Consider the following 20,543-nt stretch of genomic DNA (forward strand, 5'->3'; position numbering starts at 1 on the left):
CGAAGTACTAATGTCGACAGACTTTTCCGTAATAATGTGAATGCTTTTTGATCAAATTTTTTTTGTGTAAAATTTGTTGAACTCCTAAATAACCGCAAACTTGTCGCCAAGAATAAATGTTTAACCCCCCCCCCCCAAAAAAAAAAAAGATCGTTCCTCAAAACTAAATCAAACAAGCATTTTTAAACGTTTTAGTTTTTGACCTTCCACACCCACTTTTGCATCGCTGTCGGTTCTTAAAATGTTTTACGAGTTATACTCTTGAAAGAACTAACCATTTAACAGTGGTATGACAACTAACGACACTGCGCGTGTTGATTACCCGTCCAGCCGGTAAACTAGTTGATGTTTTCACTGTTTTCAGTGTCCTAATCCATTTTTCTCTCTGTAATTGTATGCATGCGTATAATAAGGAACGGCATTTGTAAATAATTGTTCCAATATTTGTACCCATTTAAAAATATATACTTTCATTTCCAGGTCACAAGCTTATTATTATGTTTTAATATGGTATGTATCCTTGTTATTCATGTCGTAAAATAACTCAGAGCTAATGTTTCGTGTTATTATGTACTCGACATTAATAAAAGACTCTTGTATCTTGTATCTGGTACAACTACAACCACCGCCTCTAATACTACCACTACCACCACCACCTCAATTACTATTCGACTACTACTACCACCACTACCACTTCCACTACTTCCACCAACAACGCCACTACCACTACTACCACCACCACTACTACTACTATACTACTACTACAACTACTACCACTGCAATTGCCACTTCCGCGGCCGCCACCGCCACCGTAAACAAACAACAAACAAACAAACAAACATACAAACAAACAAATAAACCAACTAACAAACAAATAAATAAATAGGTTTTCACATCAAGTTCGTCGATTAACTGGAATCGTTCATATATTTTCTGTTAACATTTTTTAAGAATTGAATTTGTGTTAATTTGCTTATTTTCGTGAAAAAAACAACATCAAAAACCAGTGAATCGCGACGGGGAAAATTATGAAAATGTTCACCTCGAGACTAGCGCTGGTAGCTATTGATAAAACAGTTATGAAAAACAATACTACACGCCAGAGCCTGACCCAGATTCCTTGCTTGGCTGCAGAAACATGGAAATGTTTGTAGCTATTGGATTTGTGCATACTTTTCATTTAATTGACAAAAGTTAACTGATTTGCTTGATAATAGCTTTGGACGACCTAAGAAATAGTGACTGTGTGTGTTTCTGTTTTGCAATAGTAATTATAATTACGCATTAATTACAAAACAGTAGATAATGTTATCAATTGCAGTTAGCGTACACATTCAAGTTGACATGTGAGCATGGCGTTTCTAAATACTTGTTCCAATAGTTGTACCTAATTAAAACTATATGCTTTTATTTCTAGGTCACAAGCTTATTGTTATGTTTGATATGGTATGTATGCTTGTTATTCATGTCGGAAAATAACTCATTGAGCTAATGTTTCTTGTTATCATATACCCGATATTAAATAAAGACATAAAGACACTAAAAACGAAATAAATGATAATGACAGTACTTGCATTTCAGTGAGGAAGTTTATTCTCAAGTTATTTCATGTATTTGCGTATTTAAAGAATAAACTGTTCATGATAATTGTCGATGACAGGTTTTTGTTATAAAAGAGGTGTCGATAAGGGCATTTCCGGACGGACGGACGGACGGCCGGACGGACGAGCGAGTTGAGTGAGTGAGTGAGTGCGTGCGTGCGTGCGTGAGTGAGCGAGCGAGCGAGCGGAGCGCGTGAGTGAGTGAGTGAGTGAGTGAGTGAGTGAGTGAGTGAGTGAGTGAGTGAGTGAGTGAGTGAGTGAGTGAGTGAGTGAGTGAGTGAGTGAGTGAGTGAGTGAACGAATAAATAAATAAATTAATAGTATGCATATGTTTTCACATTAAGTTCATGGATTAAAGTGACTCGTTCATATATTTTCTGTTGGCATTTTTTAAGAGTTGAATTTATGTTCATTTGCTTACTTTCATGAGAAAAAAACACACACATCAAAAGCAGTGAATCGCGACGGGGGAAATTATGAAAATGTTCACCTCGAGACTAGCGCTGGAAGCTATTGATAAAACAGTTATGAAAAACAATATTAGACCCCAGAGCCTGACCCAGATTCCTTGCTAGGCTGCAGAAACATGGAAATATTTGTAGCTATTGGATTTTTGCATAATATTCATTTAATTGACAAATGTTAACTGACTTGCCTGATATTAGCGTTGGACGATCTAAGAAATAGTGACTGTGTGTGTCTGTGTGTGTTTCTGTTTTGCAATAATTATTCTAGTTACGCAAACAATTTTAGAGAGTTTTATCATTTGCAGTTAGCGTTCAAATCAAAGTGGAGGGGAAAATGACTTGGCAGATAGAACTGAGAGAGAAGGCTGCCATTTAAAGCTGCGCTCTCACAGAGTATCCGTTTTGACAACTTTCTTTCTATTTTTTTTTTTTTGGAATGAATCAATCTTTCCGTAAATACCTGGAACCCAGTGATATAAGACTGCTGACAAATTATAAAATCGCAGTTTTTAACATTTACGTTCGAAAATTAAATGAAATAAAGAATGGAATTAAAAGGATCATCAAAAATACGTCGCGTTCTGCATCTAAAGGGAAAGTACTTCACTTACGTGGAAATAATAAAGCAACAAAAACACAAAACATTTTTCACATTATTTTTGGTATCCCCCCTCCCCCATATCGTAGTTAACATTTTCTTCACTGCACAGGTAATGTTTTTCCTTTTGGACTAGAAATCAATCGTTCATTATATACAGAGTTTCGTTGTAACCGGAGTACGTTTTTTTCAGTATTTTTACATTGAATAAAGACGTAGGAAAATCGGGCTAAAAATATTTGTTCATTATATGCACAGTTTCTTTATATACGGACTCGAATTATCCGGAGTTTTGTTGAATCCGGAGTCGTTTTATCCGGAGTTTCGTTAAATCCTGAGTTTCTTTATGTCCGGACACGTTTTATCCAAAGTTTCGTTAAATCTGGACTCGTTTAATTCGATTTTGAATATTTTTTTGCTGTTAAAACGTAAAATGAGTTTAAATTAAGAAGTTACGTGGCGTATTTTCCTGACAATGGAGCCAGCCTACAAAAAGGAATTATTGCATTTATTCGAGATGACTTAGCGGAAATGTGTTATTTAATCCATTGGATAATGCAACCATGTGCTGAATTATGTATAATTATCACATAATTGGTCAACTGCCTATTAAGTAAACAACTGGCTGTCATCGATTAGTTAATTCATCCATCATTAATACCAGGGGCGGATCCAGCAATTGAAGTTAGAGGGGGCGTAACTTAGGAGCGCAACCATTTGACATACGCCCCTACAGCAGAACCGAAAGCATATGGCATAAACATTTTGTATGGGGGCTTAAGAGAACTTACTCATATCTTTTTGACAGTTTGTGAACGGAAATAGTGTCTTTAGCGGGTTTTTCTCTCCCATATTTAAATAAAATTAAACTAGGACGATTTTGGAGGGGACGCGCGCCGGTTGCGCCCCTTTCCGGCGCGCGCCCTCTCTAAATCCGCTTGTGAATTCAGTAAAAAATTATGACTGTAAAGTCTATTTTAATTTTACGAAGTTTGAATTCATTTTATCGAGAGCTTTTTTTATAAAGGCATTATCTGTTTAAAAGAAAACCAAACATATTAATGTACTTGCTATTTAATCATGATAGTTAAACTTTTTATTTCAAAACGTCCCTTTAATGTATCATATCATAAAAGTGTTATTCAAAGTTGTATTCACGATGTAATCCATTCAAAAATAAAACAATGATTAATCACTATAATTTATACAGTAATAAACTCCCGATGTCAATATCTGAAATGCACTAACACACCTTTGAATCATAACGATTGACAAAAACAATTTCAATATTGTCTTTTTCTCATTTAACTCTATTGATTAAAAATAAAAACATAATAGTAGTCTAACGGTAAAAATATAAATGAGCAATAGTTTGGCGCTTTTTAATTGGATCATTTGTGGCCACGTAGCTATCAATTTGGAGATAAAATAGGCATATATAAATGCACATTTATTTTTTATTTGTACACAAATCATATACCGTTTTAATCGTCAAAGTCAAAAGAGTCAGACGTAATAAAGCATTAAAAAGCATTCATCTATATTGTGCGCATATAAACCGCAGTTAGGTGCCGCAGAAATTAATTCGCTAGATTTTCACCCCCGCCCTGCTCCTCTTTTTCGGCCGCCCCTTGAATTTTTGTGACTCATATAACAATGTTGAACTGGGTTCTATATTTGCGTATCGGTCCGGTACTGTCCGGGAACGCCGTTTATTCATACTAGCCGGTGTCCATGTAAATATTCGCATGCACAAAAAGGAAAATTGTTCCAATGGTGTTTTTGGCTTGTCTAGAAACACATGTATATTGTCCCTTATGTCCCTTAAATAAGAAAGCGCATTAACACATATTCAGCGGTCAAACGGTCATCTAAGAAAAATAAAATTATATGTCTTCCTCGCCCCGACTTAAAAATGGGATGAAAACCTTGCAATTAATTTATATCGGCCTTATAACCTTTTGGTTGCATACTTTGTTTCCGTAGGATCTCTTACCCATATTGTAATTTATTATCCAAATTGAACGAAATAAAATCCCTTACACTTACTTCAAAACATTCATCAGAATTTGCTGTATAACTTTAATTTGAAGACAAGGGGTGATATTCAATAACTAAATAACAGTAACTTAATGGTCCATCATTGGCTTCATGCATTGGTCAGTTATTAATGGCAAGCAATCCGATGAGCTACATCGTTCTTAGACCGAAGAGCAAACTACAGCCATGATACTTATGATGTCACGAACCTGTTTTTGTTTTGTTTTTAATATGAACCCTTAAAGTTGATGTAAACATTTAATCTTGAACAGAAATTATTGTTAAAATGCTCGAATCTTCTCAAACAAAAATCATACACATGGTGACACAATCTTAATAATAAGAGAATGAATAACAACATCTAGTAGAATTCCTCGAGGAAGTTTTGAATTTTCCAAGGCAGTGCGCCATGGGGAAGAAGTTATGACTCTGAGCCACGGAGTAAGAAAATACCGTTTAGATGTGTCGGTACTTGAATGTTGCTTTTGAATTGATTTATTGAATATGAAAGATCATTTTACTGTGGATGCCTATCGTTACTGACGTTTTCAGGAGAGGCAAACAAATGGGTTAAATAACATTAAATTTTGCTGGTGCAAAAACACCTCTGTTGCACTTATTACACAATGTTAAACTTAAAGAGTTTGAATTAAGCTTAATTTTAACATCCTTATTTTTACCATTATTTAGATTATGTTTACAAATGAAAAAAAAAATGTGTGTAATAATGTAAACTAAATTAAGAATTTTGCATGTTATTTTCTTTTAATTTAAGCGTAAAAGAGTATGGAAAAGGCGTGTTTAAGAAACAATTGTTCACATATCAATCATATATGAAGTCAAATGCGACGTTAAAATTTTAAAGGATATGTAAAATTGCTGTCTCGTTTTTTAATGCTATAAACATTTATTTCGATGCAAGTGCTGTATGTACGCTGTGTCTCCCTTATTGTGAGTATGCGCCTTTAAACAGTGTACTTGTTAAAATTAGTTTTTTACGATTGACTCTGGAGTTATCATCTTTAAAGTACATATATCATAACATACGTTTCATATTTGAAAATATTTATTCTACATCTTAAAATAAAAACACTTGAATTGTTTACACATTTAATTGAATTAAACAAATTCAAAACAAAAACACGTCCTTTATCAACAATTAAAGGGGAAATTTCGATAGGTATTTTTATTTTATGAATATCCTCGTTTTAACACTCACGCAATTACAGATAAATCAACTGATAAAACATGTCGATAGTAACAGTGTGTGAATGTGCATATTTTTCTCCGCCGAGCTCACTCGCAGAGTTCCACAGAATCTGTTGAATACACTGTAGGGAGAATTCCTCATCCAATACTATTTGAAAACTACGCGATCCAATATTCCGATCGGATCTTTGGGAAAATCCACTGTTTGCTTGCGATATTCATGTTCCTGATTGTATAAGTACCATCTTTAAACAAAGCTTAATATTTGATGGATTATAGCTGCTACCGCTTACAACAACACTTGGTGAGCTTGTTATCATTCTACTTGTGATTAAGTGTCGATTTGGGCGTTCACAAAATTGTGTATAATATGCAACGAAGCAAAGGTTTGCTTCTGTAAAAGTCTCTGAGTCAGCAAGCAATTGATTTTGCAGGCGTTTTCTATTGTCTAGTGTTAAATGCCTCTTTCCTAGTAGTGGGCGCTGCTCCAGAAAAGCATAATATATTAAGGGGAGAATTCTTCCATTTTATTGTGAATATGTTAAGCGCTAGTTTCGTTTTCCTATCACTGAAGCTGAGGTGCTCGTTAAAGTAAGTTTATATAGTTTACATGCCAAGCGCGTGGGAATATGTGTGAGTAGCGTTCACCGCGTTTAAGCAATTAGTCAGTGTTAGTATATATATATAACTCACGTGATAGAGCAGTGCATTGTCGGTATAAACGGAAATACTCCTACTTAAAAAATAACCAGTTTGTCAGAATGAAATAATAACGAGAAAGTCTCAATGAAAAGAGTATTGTTTTTCATGTTGGTATTTTGACATTTGGTAAAAGTTGTTAAATATACATATAATGTCATGAATGTTGTACAGCAATTTTAAAAGTTCAATTTGGTTTTAAAAACGTGTTCACAATTTGTGTTATTAATATTTCAGTTCTTCACCGGAAAAGGATTCCATTAGAGATTTGATCAGCTATTTGTGAGCATTAACATCCGGGGAATAGTGCTAGTGTGTGTGTATATATATACAAAAATCAACCAGGAGTGTCATTCGTAACCAAGGAGTCCTATACATAAACCTACGATAAACAACGCGAGCAGCTATACCAGTTGCAGATTTTACAAAAAAACAAGAACAACTACACAAAAACTACAACAACCAGCACCAAAACAACAACAAAATAAGACATCATGCAGACGAGCTGTTGTCAGATCATCGGATTGATCTTGCTGGTCAACACTAACCTCGCCCTGATCATCAGTTTTGCAACACCTTACTGGATCGAGTACAACCCCCTGGCATTTGTCCGCCATAACAGGGGACTCTGGGGCGACTGTAGCCGCAATGACTGCCATTGGTCCTTCTTTGGGGATGACAGATATGGCTTCGATTACCCAGGTAGGGTTCAGATTAGTTATATTTTGTTTAATGGCTTGTAATGATTTATTTGTCGATTTTTCACATAATGAACGATGGTCCTTCCCTAGTTAGTCGAGCCATTTGGGTCTGAGTTCCCTTTGGTATTGTACAAAATTGTCTTAGAAAGCTTAAGTTAAGCGTACAAACTATCTTTGTTTTCGGTATCATGTCCCCCACAACAAACAAAAAAAAAACAGGGGTAGGTAGGTCGGATATTATTTGATCTTTTTAGGCAAATTGTTTCTTGAGATTTTTATGCCACCCAAAACTATATATCATATGCATAGGAACATCATTACTATCTGTCTTGTCTGGCATTTGTTGTCAGCAATCAGGGCCCAGTTTCAAAAAAGATATTTAGTCATGAAACGTACGCGGCAAAATGCACCAGTAAATTGTAACCACGGCCCTCAGGTCCGGGGAATAGCGGGGACTTTGGCTTTTGGTCCAGCCAAGCCCGGGTAAAATCCCGGACCTGCGGGGACGAACTGCTGGTAAAATCCCCGCTTAATGCCCCCCGAACCCTGGGACCCTAAGTAAGACATATGTTCGCTATTTTTTTGGCGCAAATACAACGCCAACGCATTCACCCGGCACTGCGGGCCACCTGAAAGGTAAAAACACGGTCCATTTAACCGGCTATCCCCGGTATACCCCCCGGACCTGGGGGACCGTATTTACAATTGACTTGCGCATAACAGGTACACCGATAAAGTTACGGCCAGAGTCTTTGGGACAAATGACCTTACGGTATTTTCTGGCCTTACCACTTTTACTATCTAAATATTGTTTATTTGTTTTATTTGTGTGTGTCCAATTGGATTATGTATAATGAAATGTACAAAAACACTGTTTGTTATCAACATGCCAACATTAAACGATCATCTTGTAATATTGTAAAAACGTCTTGTTAAGTTTTCCATATTCAATTCCGATTAAGTGCCAGGTTACATCATGCCAGGGCGAATGTATGGATTTTACAGTGATGGAATTAGTTTACTTGATCATGTTCATGTCAAAACCAAGAGATATATTACAAAAACATATATTTTGATTGTTTGTCTTGAAGGCCTAGTTTAAGGAATGTTTGGCATAATAATTTCCTTCTGTGCATCTCCTGTTTATTGCACTGGTCTCCCAGGGGCCATTTCCTGTGTATCTGTCAACACTTACCTACACTTCGTTCCATATAAATTGTGGTTCTGAGGGAGGGGCGCAAGTCGTAAGGTTATGCCCTTAAGTTACGCCCCCTCAAACGTAGAATCTTGAATCCGCCCCTGGCCATGACTTCCTTGACACGCCCTTGGTTGTATCTGTATTTATCGTTAGATAGTGTGAAAGATAACTTCGTGTCTTTACTGTTTTATCCGTTTGCTTCTCTCTCGAAATTTACTAAACAACCCAAATATACTTAAGTCATTGTATTTAATCTGAAGATTTCCCCTAATAGTACAGTCCCTAGAGGTATTTGTGTGCATTTTTATCCTGATTGTTTTTCGGTACAGTCGAACCACGTTCGCTCGAACTCCTTGCGCCAGCCAAGCGAGTTCGAGCCAACGGGGTTCGACTGAATATTTTTGGGGATGTTTCAAGCATATTCTTTCTATTCGTTTAATTCAACTAATGACTGACATGTTTTGTCGCATTTCTTTACGGCTAATATGTCTGATACGATACATATCTCATTCGTCCGTAGAAAATTGCATCGCATGTGAAAAGTTTTTCAGTGTACCAGATTGATGAGTTTAATGATTATGTTCAAGTGCTATCATGAAACGCTTTTATGTAATGTTATTGCACCCATTCATCTGAATCAAAATGTAAATGGTACATATCTGAAATAACAGAATAATAGGGAGTTTGGAGACTAATAGATAAATATATAACTGAATAGTCTAAATCATATCATTCATCATAGAATAGCAATCATCGAAGAAATCCTTGGTTAATAAATGTAATCAGATTTCTTATTTTGACGATGTTTTGATATTTCAAACTTGTACATACTTAGGTTTCTAATATATAATGGTTTGACCATCTACTTTCTGATATTATTTTACACAAGGAATTGAAATACTTTATCGTTATGTCAAACTATGTCGGAAAATAATTATTATCTAGTGTTATGATGTTTATCATAACCGACTTGAAATACAGATTATTTTATCTATTAAATCTAAATTGAACATACACAACGAGCGCTCGACATTTTCATTTGTAACATGTTTATCGCATAGACATTAAAGGCACGTTGATCCTTGAACATTTAAGCTCGCACTCGTGAGAAATTAAAATCTATTTTCAATGTGTGTGATCATTAAGTTGAAACAAATTTTATGATTGTTTAGTTGACTCAAATTCCATGAAGATGTATTTTGGTTCAGACTTTAATGCACGTTGATGCGTGACCATTTAAGCTCGCTCTCGGGAGACATTGACATTTTATTTTCCGTTTGTGTGATCAAAAAGTTGACACAAATTCTGTGTGATCGTAAAGTTGGCACAAAGAGTGTGTGGTTGTTAAGTTGACTCAAATATCATGTGTTTTATAAAAATGTGTTTCGGTTTAAACATTAAGGCACGATGATATGTGGCCATTTACGTTCGATCTCGGGAGAAATTTAAATTCATTTTCCATTTGTTTGATCGTTCAGTTTACACAAATATCATGGGTTTTAATAAGATGTGTATCGGTTTAGACATTAAAGCATGTCCATGCGTGAATATCAAAGGTATCGCTCGGGAAAAAATTACAATATATTTTCCATTTGTGTGATCGTTAGGTTGACATGAATTGTATGATCGTTTAGTTCACTCAAATATCATGGGTTTTAATAAGATGTATATCGGTTTAGACATTAAGGCACGTTGGTGCGTGAATTTTAAAGGTATCTCCCGAGAGAAATATACAATCTATTTTCAATTTGTGTGATCGTAATGTTGACACAAATTGTATGATCGTTAATTTGACACAGATATCATGATTTTTTATCTGATGTGTATCGGTTTAAACATCAACGCAGATTGAAGGGTAGCCATTTAATCTCGCTCTCGGGAGAAATTTACATTTTAATTTTCAATTGTATGATCGTAAAATTTACACAAACATAAAGGTTTTAAATAAGATGTTCATCGCTTCAGACATTAATGCGCGGTGGTTCGTGAATATTGTAGGCGCACCCGAGGAAAAATCGCATCTATTTTTTTCATTTGTGTGATCTTTTAGTTGACACAAATATCATGAGTTTTAATAAGATGTGTTTCTGTTTAGACATTCATGCACTACGATGCGTGACTCCATTTGAGCTCGCTCTCAGGATTTTTTGATATTTTATTTTCCATTTGTGCTGTCGTAAAGTTGACACAATTCGTATGATTGTAAAGTTGAAAAAAATAATATAGTTTTTAATAAGACATGTTTTGGTTAAGACATTAAGGTGCGTTGATGCATGAATAATTAAGCTATCACTTGGGAGAAACTTATAATCAGTTTTCCATTTTTGTGATCGTAAACTTGATACAACTAATATTATCACGAGTTAAAAAATCATGTGCATCGGTTAAAACATGCGTGAACAGTTTAGTTCGTACTCGGGAGAACTTGACATTAAGTTTTCGTTTTTGTAATCTTAAACTTGACAAAAATATAAGGACTGGCAAATTCCTTCGATCCATTGATATAGTATGCATATTCCGTGTTGACATATTCTTCCATTTTCACTTCGCAAATCGTTTTTCTACCGTTCAAAATCTGAAAAACATACAGCACTCTGTTATCCGGCAAACACAATTAATAACATAACCTGTTTAAAGATACACTCTTACTCCCGAGTAAAATCTACCACAATTAATTATTTTGTTTTAATATTCCAAAAAGGATGAATAAATGTCGAAAACAGTGGTACATATGAAGGATACCGAGTTTAATTTAAAAGAAACGGGCATAAAAACACGGTATTTCTTTCGTATGAGAGTATATGTAGAACACAGTAAATCTGTTAGCATTAACCATTCATTTAACATTTGTGCGTTTTCAGTTATCTATTAAATACACGGTAACAATCTTGTTATCAGTAATGAATATTTTCCGTACATGTATATGCATTATTTAGTAAGTAGTTAAAGGTTTATCAGTCAAAATTGATGTTTGTTATACATGTGTATGTATTGAGTTTGATTTAGAGTATCATTTTAAACTTAAATTTGGGTTTGTACATATTTATGTACAGCAAGTTTTATAAAACGAATGAAAACTGCAATTGTTTATCAAAGACAGTATATGTTCAGACACTTAGGAACGTTCATGTATGAACAGTTAGCTTGCACTCAGGAGCCACGGTCCATTCAAGCTTCAATTTTATTTCGTCCAAAGCATATATACAATACACATGAACTAATTTGTTTATCGTAGGCTGTAAAAACATTGACTGTGCCTTGTACTGTTTGTGGCGCCCTAAGACGTTTATCAGCGGGGAAATCAATTACGATCTGGCAGTCTGACCGCTAGTGTGTTGATATTGATTTCCTCGCCCGGAAATAAATGTATGCCAATCATTTTATAGTGTACAGCGCAGATATAACTCTCATGATTTGTTTACTAGTTATTTCATCGATAGATGCGTGTTCCATGGTTTAAAGATTTGTTGAAGTTTCCAAAGTAATTTCATTATCATACTGGTTATGTATTATGGGAAAAAAGTTTCAATTTTCTAGAATATGATGTTGATGGATTGCTTGAATATTTGGATATACATGTAGTTCGATCGTTTACAGCACAAGTTATCAACGCATGTTTGTATACTATTAACGAAGTGCTTCTTTATTCTTGGTACCTATCGATTTAACAGAATATCTTGATCAACTGGTTTCTTTTTCCACGGGGAGAAACTGTATAAGCTATGCCTTCGTTTATAAATGATAACCGATGCAATATATAACGAGTAAATATTTAAATTGTATTAATGTGGAATCTGTTTAATGATAAATATAGTATATTTATATACACCTGTTGAATAAAAAATGTTTAAATCAAACTGATTGTTTTTTCTTACTAAACTGCTGATCTGAATGATACTTTTTCGCCTGCCCTTCCATGACGGTAGCCTCGTATTTATTTATTTAAATGATTTGAAAAACATCACATAACTACATGTTTTCTTGTCTGGTGTTTGGGCTTATCAGTAATTTTGGATATTGATATTTACTCCACTAAATCAGACTACTAAACCAGATCATTACGCAGACCTCTGAACCAGATCACTACGCAGACAGCTGAACCAGGTCACTACGCAGACCGCTGAACCAGATCACTACGCAGACCACTGAACCAGATAACTACGCAGGCCGCTGAACAAGATCACACACAGACCGCTGAACGAGACCACTCAACCAGATCACTACACAGGCCGCTGAACAAGATCACTACGCAGGCCGCTGATCAAAATCACACGCAGACCGCTGAACCAGATCACTACGCATACCGCTGAACCAGATCACTACGCATACCGCTGAACCAGATCACTACGCATACCGCTGAGCCAGATCACCACGCATACCGCTGAACCAGTTCACTACGCATACCGCTGAACGAGGCCACTAAAGCAGATCACTGCGCAGACAGCTGAACGAGATCACTCATTTATAACGAGATCACTATGCAGACCGATGAACGAAACCACTATTTGAAAACTTAGCGATCCAAGATTACGATCTGTTTGTTTGCGATTTTCATCTTCCTGATTGTGTAAGTTCCATCTTTAAACAAACCTTAATATTTGATATATTGTAACTGGTACCGCTGACAACAACGCTTGCTGAGCTTGTTATCATTCTACTTGTGATTAAGTGCCGATTTGGGCGTTCACAAAATGTGTATATAAGGCAACGGAAAAGGTTTGCTTCTGTAAAAGTCAGCAAGCACTTGATTTTGCAGGCGTTTTCTATTGTCTAGTGTTAAATGCCTCTTTCCTCGAAGTGGGAGAGAAAAGCATAATACATTAAGGAGGGGATTCTTTCATTTTATTGTGAATATGTAAAACGCTAGTTTCGCTTTGCTTTCACTTATTGTTTACCTGCCAAGCGCGTTGGATTAATATAAATGTGAGTAGCGTTCACCGCGTTTAAGCAATTAGTCAGTGTTAGTATTTATAACACACTTGATAGAGCAGTACATTGTTGCTGTGTAGGGAAATACTTGCACTTTATTAATAAACAGTTTGTCCGAATGGAATAATAACAAGAATGTCTGGTTGTAAAGAGTATTTTTTCATGTTGGTATTTTGTTAAAGTTGTTAATTATACATGTAATACCATGACTATTGTACAGCAAGTAAAGTTTGGTTTTAAGAATATATGCACAAATTGTGTTATTAATATTTCAGTTCTTAACATTGAAAGGATTCGTTGAGAGATTTGATCAGATATTTGTGAGCATTATCATCCGGTGCTAGTGTGTTTATATATACAACAACAACCACGAGTGTCATTGGTAGGCGAGGAATCTTACCCATAAACATACGATAAACAACGCAAGCAGCTGTGCCGGTTGTAGCTACTACAAAAATAGCAAAAGCAACTACACCAAAACTACAACTACAACCATCACAACAACAACATCAAAATAAGACATCATGAAGACGAGCTGTTGTCAGATAATCGGGTTGATCTTGCTGGTCAACACTAACCTCGCCCTGATCATAAGTTTTGCAACGCCTTACTGGGTCGAGTCCAACCCCGAGTTAGCCAGCCTTAACAGTCTCAAACACCTGCCATCAGACATACAAAACAGGGGACTCTTGGCCGACTGTAGCCCCAACGACTGCCATTGGTCCTTCTTTGGGGATGACAGAAATGGCACCGATTACCCAGGTAGGGTTCAGATGAGTTTTATCTTATTTAATGGAGTGTATAGAATATTTTGTCGATTTTTCACATAACGAACGATGGTCCACTATGGTACACTAGTAAGACGAGCCATTGAGGTGTGAATTCCCTTTGGTACTGTACAAATTGTCTTCGATAGTTTAGCTATGCCTAAAAATTCCCTTTTTATCGGTCTCATGCCCCCTCCACTTAAAACAAAACAAAAAACAACAACAAAAAAAAAACAGGGGTAGGTAGGTCGGAAAATATTGATTGTTTAAGACAAATTGTTTCTTGCGATTTTTATGCTACCTAAAATTATCCATATGCTTAGGAACATCAATACTATCAGTCTTGTACCGCATTTGTTGACTGCAATCAGGGTCCAGTTTCAAAAAAGACATTAAGTCATGAAACGTACGCTGCATAAAAGTGTTCAGGTACACCCGTAAAGTTACGGGCGGAATCTTTGCCTCAAATGTCCTTACGATATTTTTATTGAAACGCAGCTAACGCTAATACGGAGTAAAGCCTGGAAAGTTACGATTTTAAGCCATTATTGAAATTGGACCTGGAGTTAGAGCTTCATAATTATTTTACTCATATCTGCCTTTCTTTCTTATAATCAATTATGCTACACCTTTCGGGATAAAGTACAATACCGTGGCCGCAACAGAGGGCCTGGTGGTGGGGGTGGGGTGAGTGAATAGAAGCAGAGATTGTCATTAAACTAAATTTATAACAATTAACGAGACCCCAATGTACAAAAATACATGTACTGAAATATCAATATCAATCTAAACTCACTTTATCAGATAAAAGCAGGCCTAACCACATTTACCTCCTTAATGATGCACTCTACCTCCCAAATAAGCAGTACCACAATTAATACATGTGTTTTAATTTAACGAAAATGATGAATATATATCGAACACATTGGTTTTAATGAGGGATACCGTGCTTAATTTGATAGATAGTGCAGAAAACACGGTATTTCTACCTTATTTGGTCACGGTAAATCTTTTAGAACCCACCAGTCATTTAATATTTGTGCGCTTAACATATGGTTACAATCTTGTTACATGTATCAGTAATTCACCTTTTCCATGAACGCATTATTTAGTATGTAGTTAAAGGTTCATCACTCCAAATTTATTAATTTTATACATATGTGGTTATATATGTGTATATATTGATTTTAAGTACGAGGGCCACTTTAGTATAGTTATTATTGTTTTATTTATGTGTGTCCAACAGGATTATGTATTCTCTCACCTCAGATAAGTAGATCCAAAAAATTAACCATGCTAGAAATTCTAATTTTGCCCACGGGCAAAGATAAAACGCCCGTATGGAACTCCTTTTTAATGGTCATCACATTGTTATTACCTCCCTTGTTGAAGACTTGTCTGTAGCATCATATAAACCTTGTTTTGTTGCAATATTTAAATTGCTAGTTAATTATTTCTCGCTTCAAATATATTTCCATAAAAAAGTGTTAACGCACCTTTCAAGAAATAATGATTCACTCTCCTCAGAACTATTTAAAGCCCGATTTGACTATTAACATAATCTGAATCACTGCGCGCATATCTATGACAACCACGAATTATCACATATCCATACGCATTTATTTTCACTACGCACAAAATAGTTCCGGCAAAAAAATACATTTTTACTTAATTTTGTTGAACTGAGGTGGGAGAAAAAGCATCTACCATAGCCACTCGTGTAAGATAGGTTCATCCCAACCCTCGCACAGGATGTTTTGCAGAAACTCGGTAAGCCTCGTTTCCGCAAAACACCCTACGCTCGGGTCGGGATGAACCTATCTTACACTCTCGGCCATGGAAGATACTTATATAATGGAAAGTATGTGGACACTGTTTATTATTACCAGGCCACATAATGCATTAATTTTGTAATGTTGTTGCATGCGAGGACGAATGAATGGGTTATACAGCGATTGGTTTGGTTTACTTGTTCATTTTCTTGTCAAAACCAAGGGACATATAACAGAAGCATTTTTCTGATAATTTGTCCGTAGTGGTTATTTTTGCTACCTAGTTTTTCTCGAAGAAAATAAATCTCTCAAAAAAATGAATCATTTTGAAAAACGTAAGTGTCTATACTTCAATTGTAAATAATGTTCAAGTATAACTCTTCTTTCGTTCAGATTAAAACAGCAAAATTGCAAATTTGAAGCGGAAGTATGCTGCTGCATTTCAAAATCTCTCAACATTGTCAGCACGTTTTCCTTATTTGTAAAACATTTTTTCTCAAGTGTTTAATCTTACTGAAGATGGCTTCAAATGTTATCTTTACTAGCGGATCCTGAGGGAGCGGTGCGGGTGCGGGGGCGGGGCGTTCAAGTTTACTTTTTATTTCAATATAGTAGAAAATAAGTAATATAAGTAATCAAATACGCCCATAATGCAATATTTCGGACTAGAAATCTTTAAAATTGTTTTGGGGGAAAGCCACAAAACTCCCTTGCCAAAACTTCGATCCATATAAATTTTGGTTCTGAGGGAGGGGCGCAAGTCGAAAGGTTACGCCCCTAAAGTACGCCCCCTCTAAAGTAGAGTTCTGGAGCTGCCCCTGGTCTTGTCTTCCTTTACACGCCCTTGGTTGCAGCTATACTTATCGTTAGATATTGTGAAATATAACTCCGTGTCTACTGTTTTATCCGTTTGCTTCTCGCTCGAAACTTACTTAACTACCCAAATATACTTGAGTCATTGTATTTGATATGAAGATTTCCCCTCAAAGTAGAGTCCCTAGTGGAATTTGTGGGCATTTTTTGTCCCGTTGGCTCGAACTCCCAGGGACCGGCAAATATACCTCAAGCCTCGGAATAGTCTAGCCAAGCGGGATTGTTAACTTTTAGTATAAAGAAATGTAGTTCGAGCCAAAGAGAAAAACCGAACCAAGCGAGTTCGAGCAAACGGGCTCGTCTGTTCATTTTTTTATTATTATTTTTTTTTTTTTTGGGGGGGGGGAGGGATGTCTGAAGCATGTTCTTTCTATTTGTTTAATTTAACTAATGGCTGACATGTTTTGTCGCATTACATTACGGCTAATATGTCTGATATAGCAAACACTTTTCGCTCCGTGGCCATTAGTTTTGGCAACAAATGAAATCTCAGTCGTCCTTAGAAAATGGCATCGCATGTATATAGAGTTTTTCAATGTACTATATTGATGAGTAAATGATCTTCAAGTGCTAACATGAAAGATTGTAAATGCATTGTCATAGCATCTATTCATTATTCTCAAACACATGTGTTAGGTCGAAGCTTCAGGTTTTATATAAAGTCGAACCCCGTTGGCTCGAACTTCCTCGAGCCTCGGATTATTCGAGCTAAGCGGGAATGTTTAACCTCAGTGTAAATAAATTGGTCCTATGCATCTAGTTCGAGCCAACGAGGATTCGAGCCAAGCAAGTTCGAGCCAACGGGGTTCGACTGTACACTGGAAATAATCCTCATCTTATTTCACACTCATGGTCTGGTGCATGTAAATTGGCAATTTAATGACAGACAGGCGGGAAGAATTGTTAATTGTCGTTAACATTTTTATGGCGGCTTCTTGACAAAAGTATATTCATCAGAAAATAATTAATATGGATACAATGAAACATGGCCTGTTTACAAGGATATAATGTAAAGACAAATGCTAACATAACAGAGAGGAATATGCTTAAAAATTACAAATGATGAATTTCTAAATAAAAATGTGCATGTACATGGTACATATCTGAAATAACAGGATTTGGAGGCTAATATCATATAGTATAGTCTTCATATATTACTGAATATTCTTAATTATATTATTTACCATATAATTGCTATCATAGAAGAAATGATTGGTTTATAAATTAAATTACGCATGTCGAATTATTGATTTCACGATGTTTGCGAATAAACTTGTAAATACTTTGGTTTCTAATACGTAATGGTTTATCAACTCCTTTCTGATATTGTTATACACAGGGAAGAGAAATACTTTATCGTGATGTTAAACTTTGTCGGAAAATAACTATTATCAAGTGTTATGATGTTTATCATAACCGACTTGAAATACAGATTATTTTATCTTATCTAAAATGATCATGCTCAACAAGCACTCGACATTTCTCTTTGTAACATGTATATCGCATAGGCATTAAAGCTGCACTCTCACTGATTTATCCTTTTTACAACTTCTTTTTTCATTTTTTTTGTCTTGGAATGAGCCATTTATTGTGTAAATATCTGCAAACCAGTGATAGAAGATTGCTGACAAAAGATCAGATCGCAGATTTTCATATTCAAGTACGAAAAATAATGTTCAATGGCTATTAAAAAGCGTAACTAACGTTTTAAAAAAAATCAATTTTTATACTTAAATATGAAAATCTGCTATCTGATGTTTTTGTCAGCAGTCTTACATCACTGGTTTCCATGCATTTTTGCATAAATTGGCTTGTTCCAAGACACACACACACAAAAAATGTCAAAACGATCAATCTGTGAGAGTGCAGCTTTAAGGCATGTTGATGCGGAAACATTTTAGCTCGCAATCGGGAGAAATTTACATTTCATTTTTCATTTGTGTGATCATCAAGTTGACGCAAATTGTATGATCATAAGCTTGACACAAAAATCATGATTTTTTCTGATGTATCGGTTTAAAAATCAATGCACGTTGATGGTCGACCATTAAAGCTCGCCATCGGGAGACATTTACATTTAATTTTCCATTTGTGTGATCGTTAATGTGACACAACTAGTTTATACAATTATCATGATTGTGAACAAAATGTGTTAAGACATTTATGCACGAGTTTACGTGTCCTTTTTAGCTCGCTCTTGGGAGCAATTCCGCTTTGTTTACAATTTGTGTGGTCGTAGTATCACAAATATTATGGGTTTCAATAGCATGTGTATCAGTTAAGACATTAATTCACGTTGATGTTGGTGTTCGTCCTAGCGAAACGGTTTCTTACGTCTGTAAGAGGACACCTTTGAAGACAAAGCGAGTAACTGTATCTGACTTATACCATGATAAGTGTATTGCATATATTAGTGAGGAAATACATGCATCAATAAATAAATAAATACAGATTGATAAGTAGATAAACAGAAATATTTTTCCAAAAGATAGACATTATATTATTAGCATGGCCTTTCTAAATACAATGTATCGGCTAGTGGGATAAATCGAAATTCTCGTGCATGGTTCGCTTACAACCGTAAAAAGAAACCATTTCAATAGCTGTGATGGAGTTTAGTCGTATAATAATGTTTCCTTTTCGGCGTGATCGTAAACCGTGACCAACACATCAGGAATGGCAAGTTCCTTCTTTACTTTGATATAGTATACATATTCAGTTTTTACTTTTTCTTCCAATTCCACTTCGCATATCGTTTATCTTCAGTTTCAAATTTCGAAAAGATTCAACACACTGTTATCCGTCAACACAATTATTAACATAAAATATTCAAACCTATATTGGGGTCTAATAGTTACGTAAGGCAAGTTTTATTATAAAAATGGAAACTGCAGTTGTTTATCAAATAACACGTATATGTTCAGACAATTAATGACGTTGATTTGTGATACAGTTAGCTTGTACTCAGGAGCCACGGTCCATTCAAGCTTCAATTTGATTTTATCCAAAGTATATATCCTAAACACTTGGACTAATTTGTTTATTGTAGGCTGTAAAAACATTGATGGTTCCTTGTACTGTTTGAAGCGCTGTAAGACGTTTATCAGTGGGGAAATCAATTACGCTCTGGTACAGTCTGACCGCCAGTGTGTTGATATTGATTTCCTCGCCCGGAAATAAATGTATGCCAATCATTTCATAGTGTACGGCGCAGATATATTTTTTTCATGATTTGTTTACAAGTAATATCATCGAGATTTCACAAAGTATGAATGTTGAGCCTCATTTATTTATCTGGATACATTTTATGATTCACATACGACATAATGTGCTATGGGAACAATATAAACGATGTATACAGCGTGAAGTCGACTGGTAGAATGACCACATAACAACTTTACACCTATAAATTGTAAGATTTGGTATATTATTAAACGACCTGGGCTAGATTCAATATTGGTATTGGATCTAAGAACGATGTAGCTAATCGGATTACTTGTTATTAATTACTGGCCAATAGAGTGAATGAAGTCAAAGATGTATGACCCTAAGATTTATTAAAGTTAAATATTGAATACCACCCAAGATCTTAAGTATAAATTAGAAACCCTCGGCCATTATCAGACGGTTATAACCTCGAAAATTTAACGGGACCTTATAATTAGGTCATCAATGCGGCGCCGATATTG

At 35.5% G+C, this 20,543-nt stretch overlaps 1 protein-coding gene across 8 annotated transcripts in view; it reads left to right on the top strand.

Annotated features, from left to right (window-relative positions):
* The first annotated feature begins 6,068 nt into the window (after window positions 1-6,068).
* Window positions 6,069-20,543, top strand: part of LOC128205193 (transmembrane protein 47-like) — a 49,472-nt gene continuing 34,997 nt past the window's right edge. Inside the window, exons 1-2 of one of the 8 annotated variants that reach the window (XM_052906666.1) lie at window positions 6,069-6,219; window positions 6,852-7,316. In XM_052906666.1, the coding sequence (XP_052762626.1) occupies window positions 7,109-7,316 (208 nt within the window). In that variant the 5' untranslated portion in view covers window positions 6,069-6,219; window positions 6,852-7,108. The other 7 variants (XM_052906669.1, XM_052906670.1, XM_052906671.1 and 4 more) reach the window with 7 other exon arrangements.

The sequence above is a fragment of the Mya arenaria genome, chromosome 10, assembly GCF_026914265.1.
Source record: "Mya arenaria isolate MELC-2E11 chromosome 10, ASM2691426v1".
In the NCBI taxonomy this organism is placed as follows: domain Eukaryota; kingdom Metazoa; phylum Mollusca; class Bivalvia; order Myida; family Myidae; genus Mya; species Mya arenaria.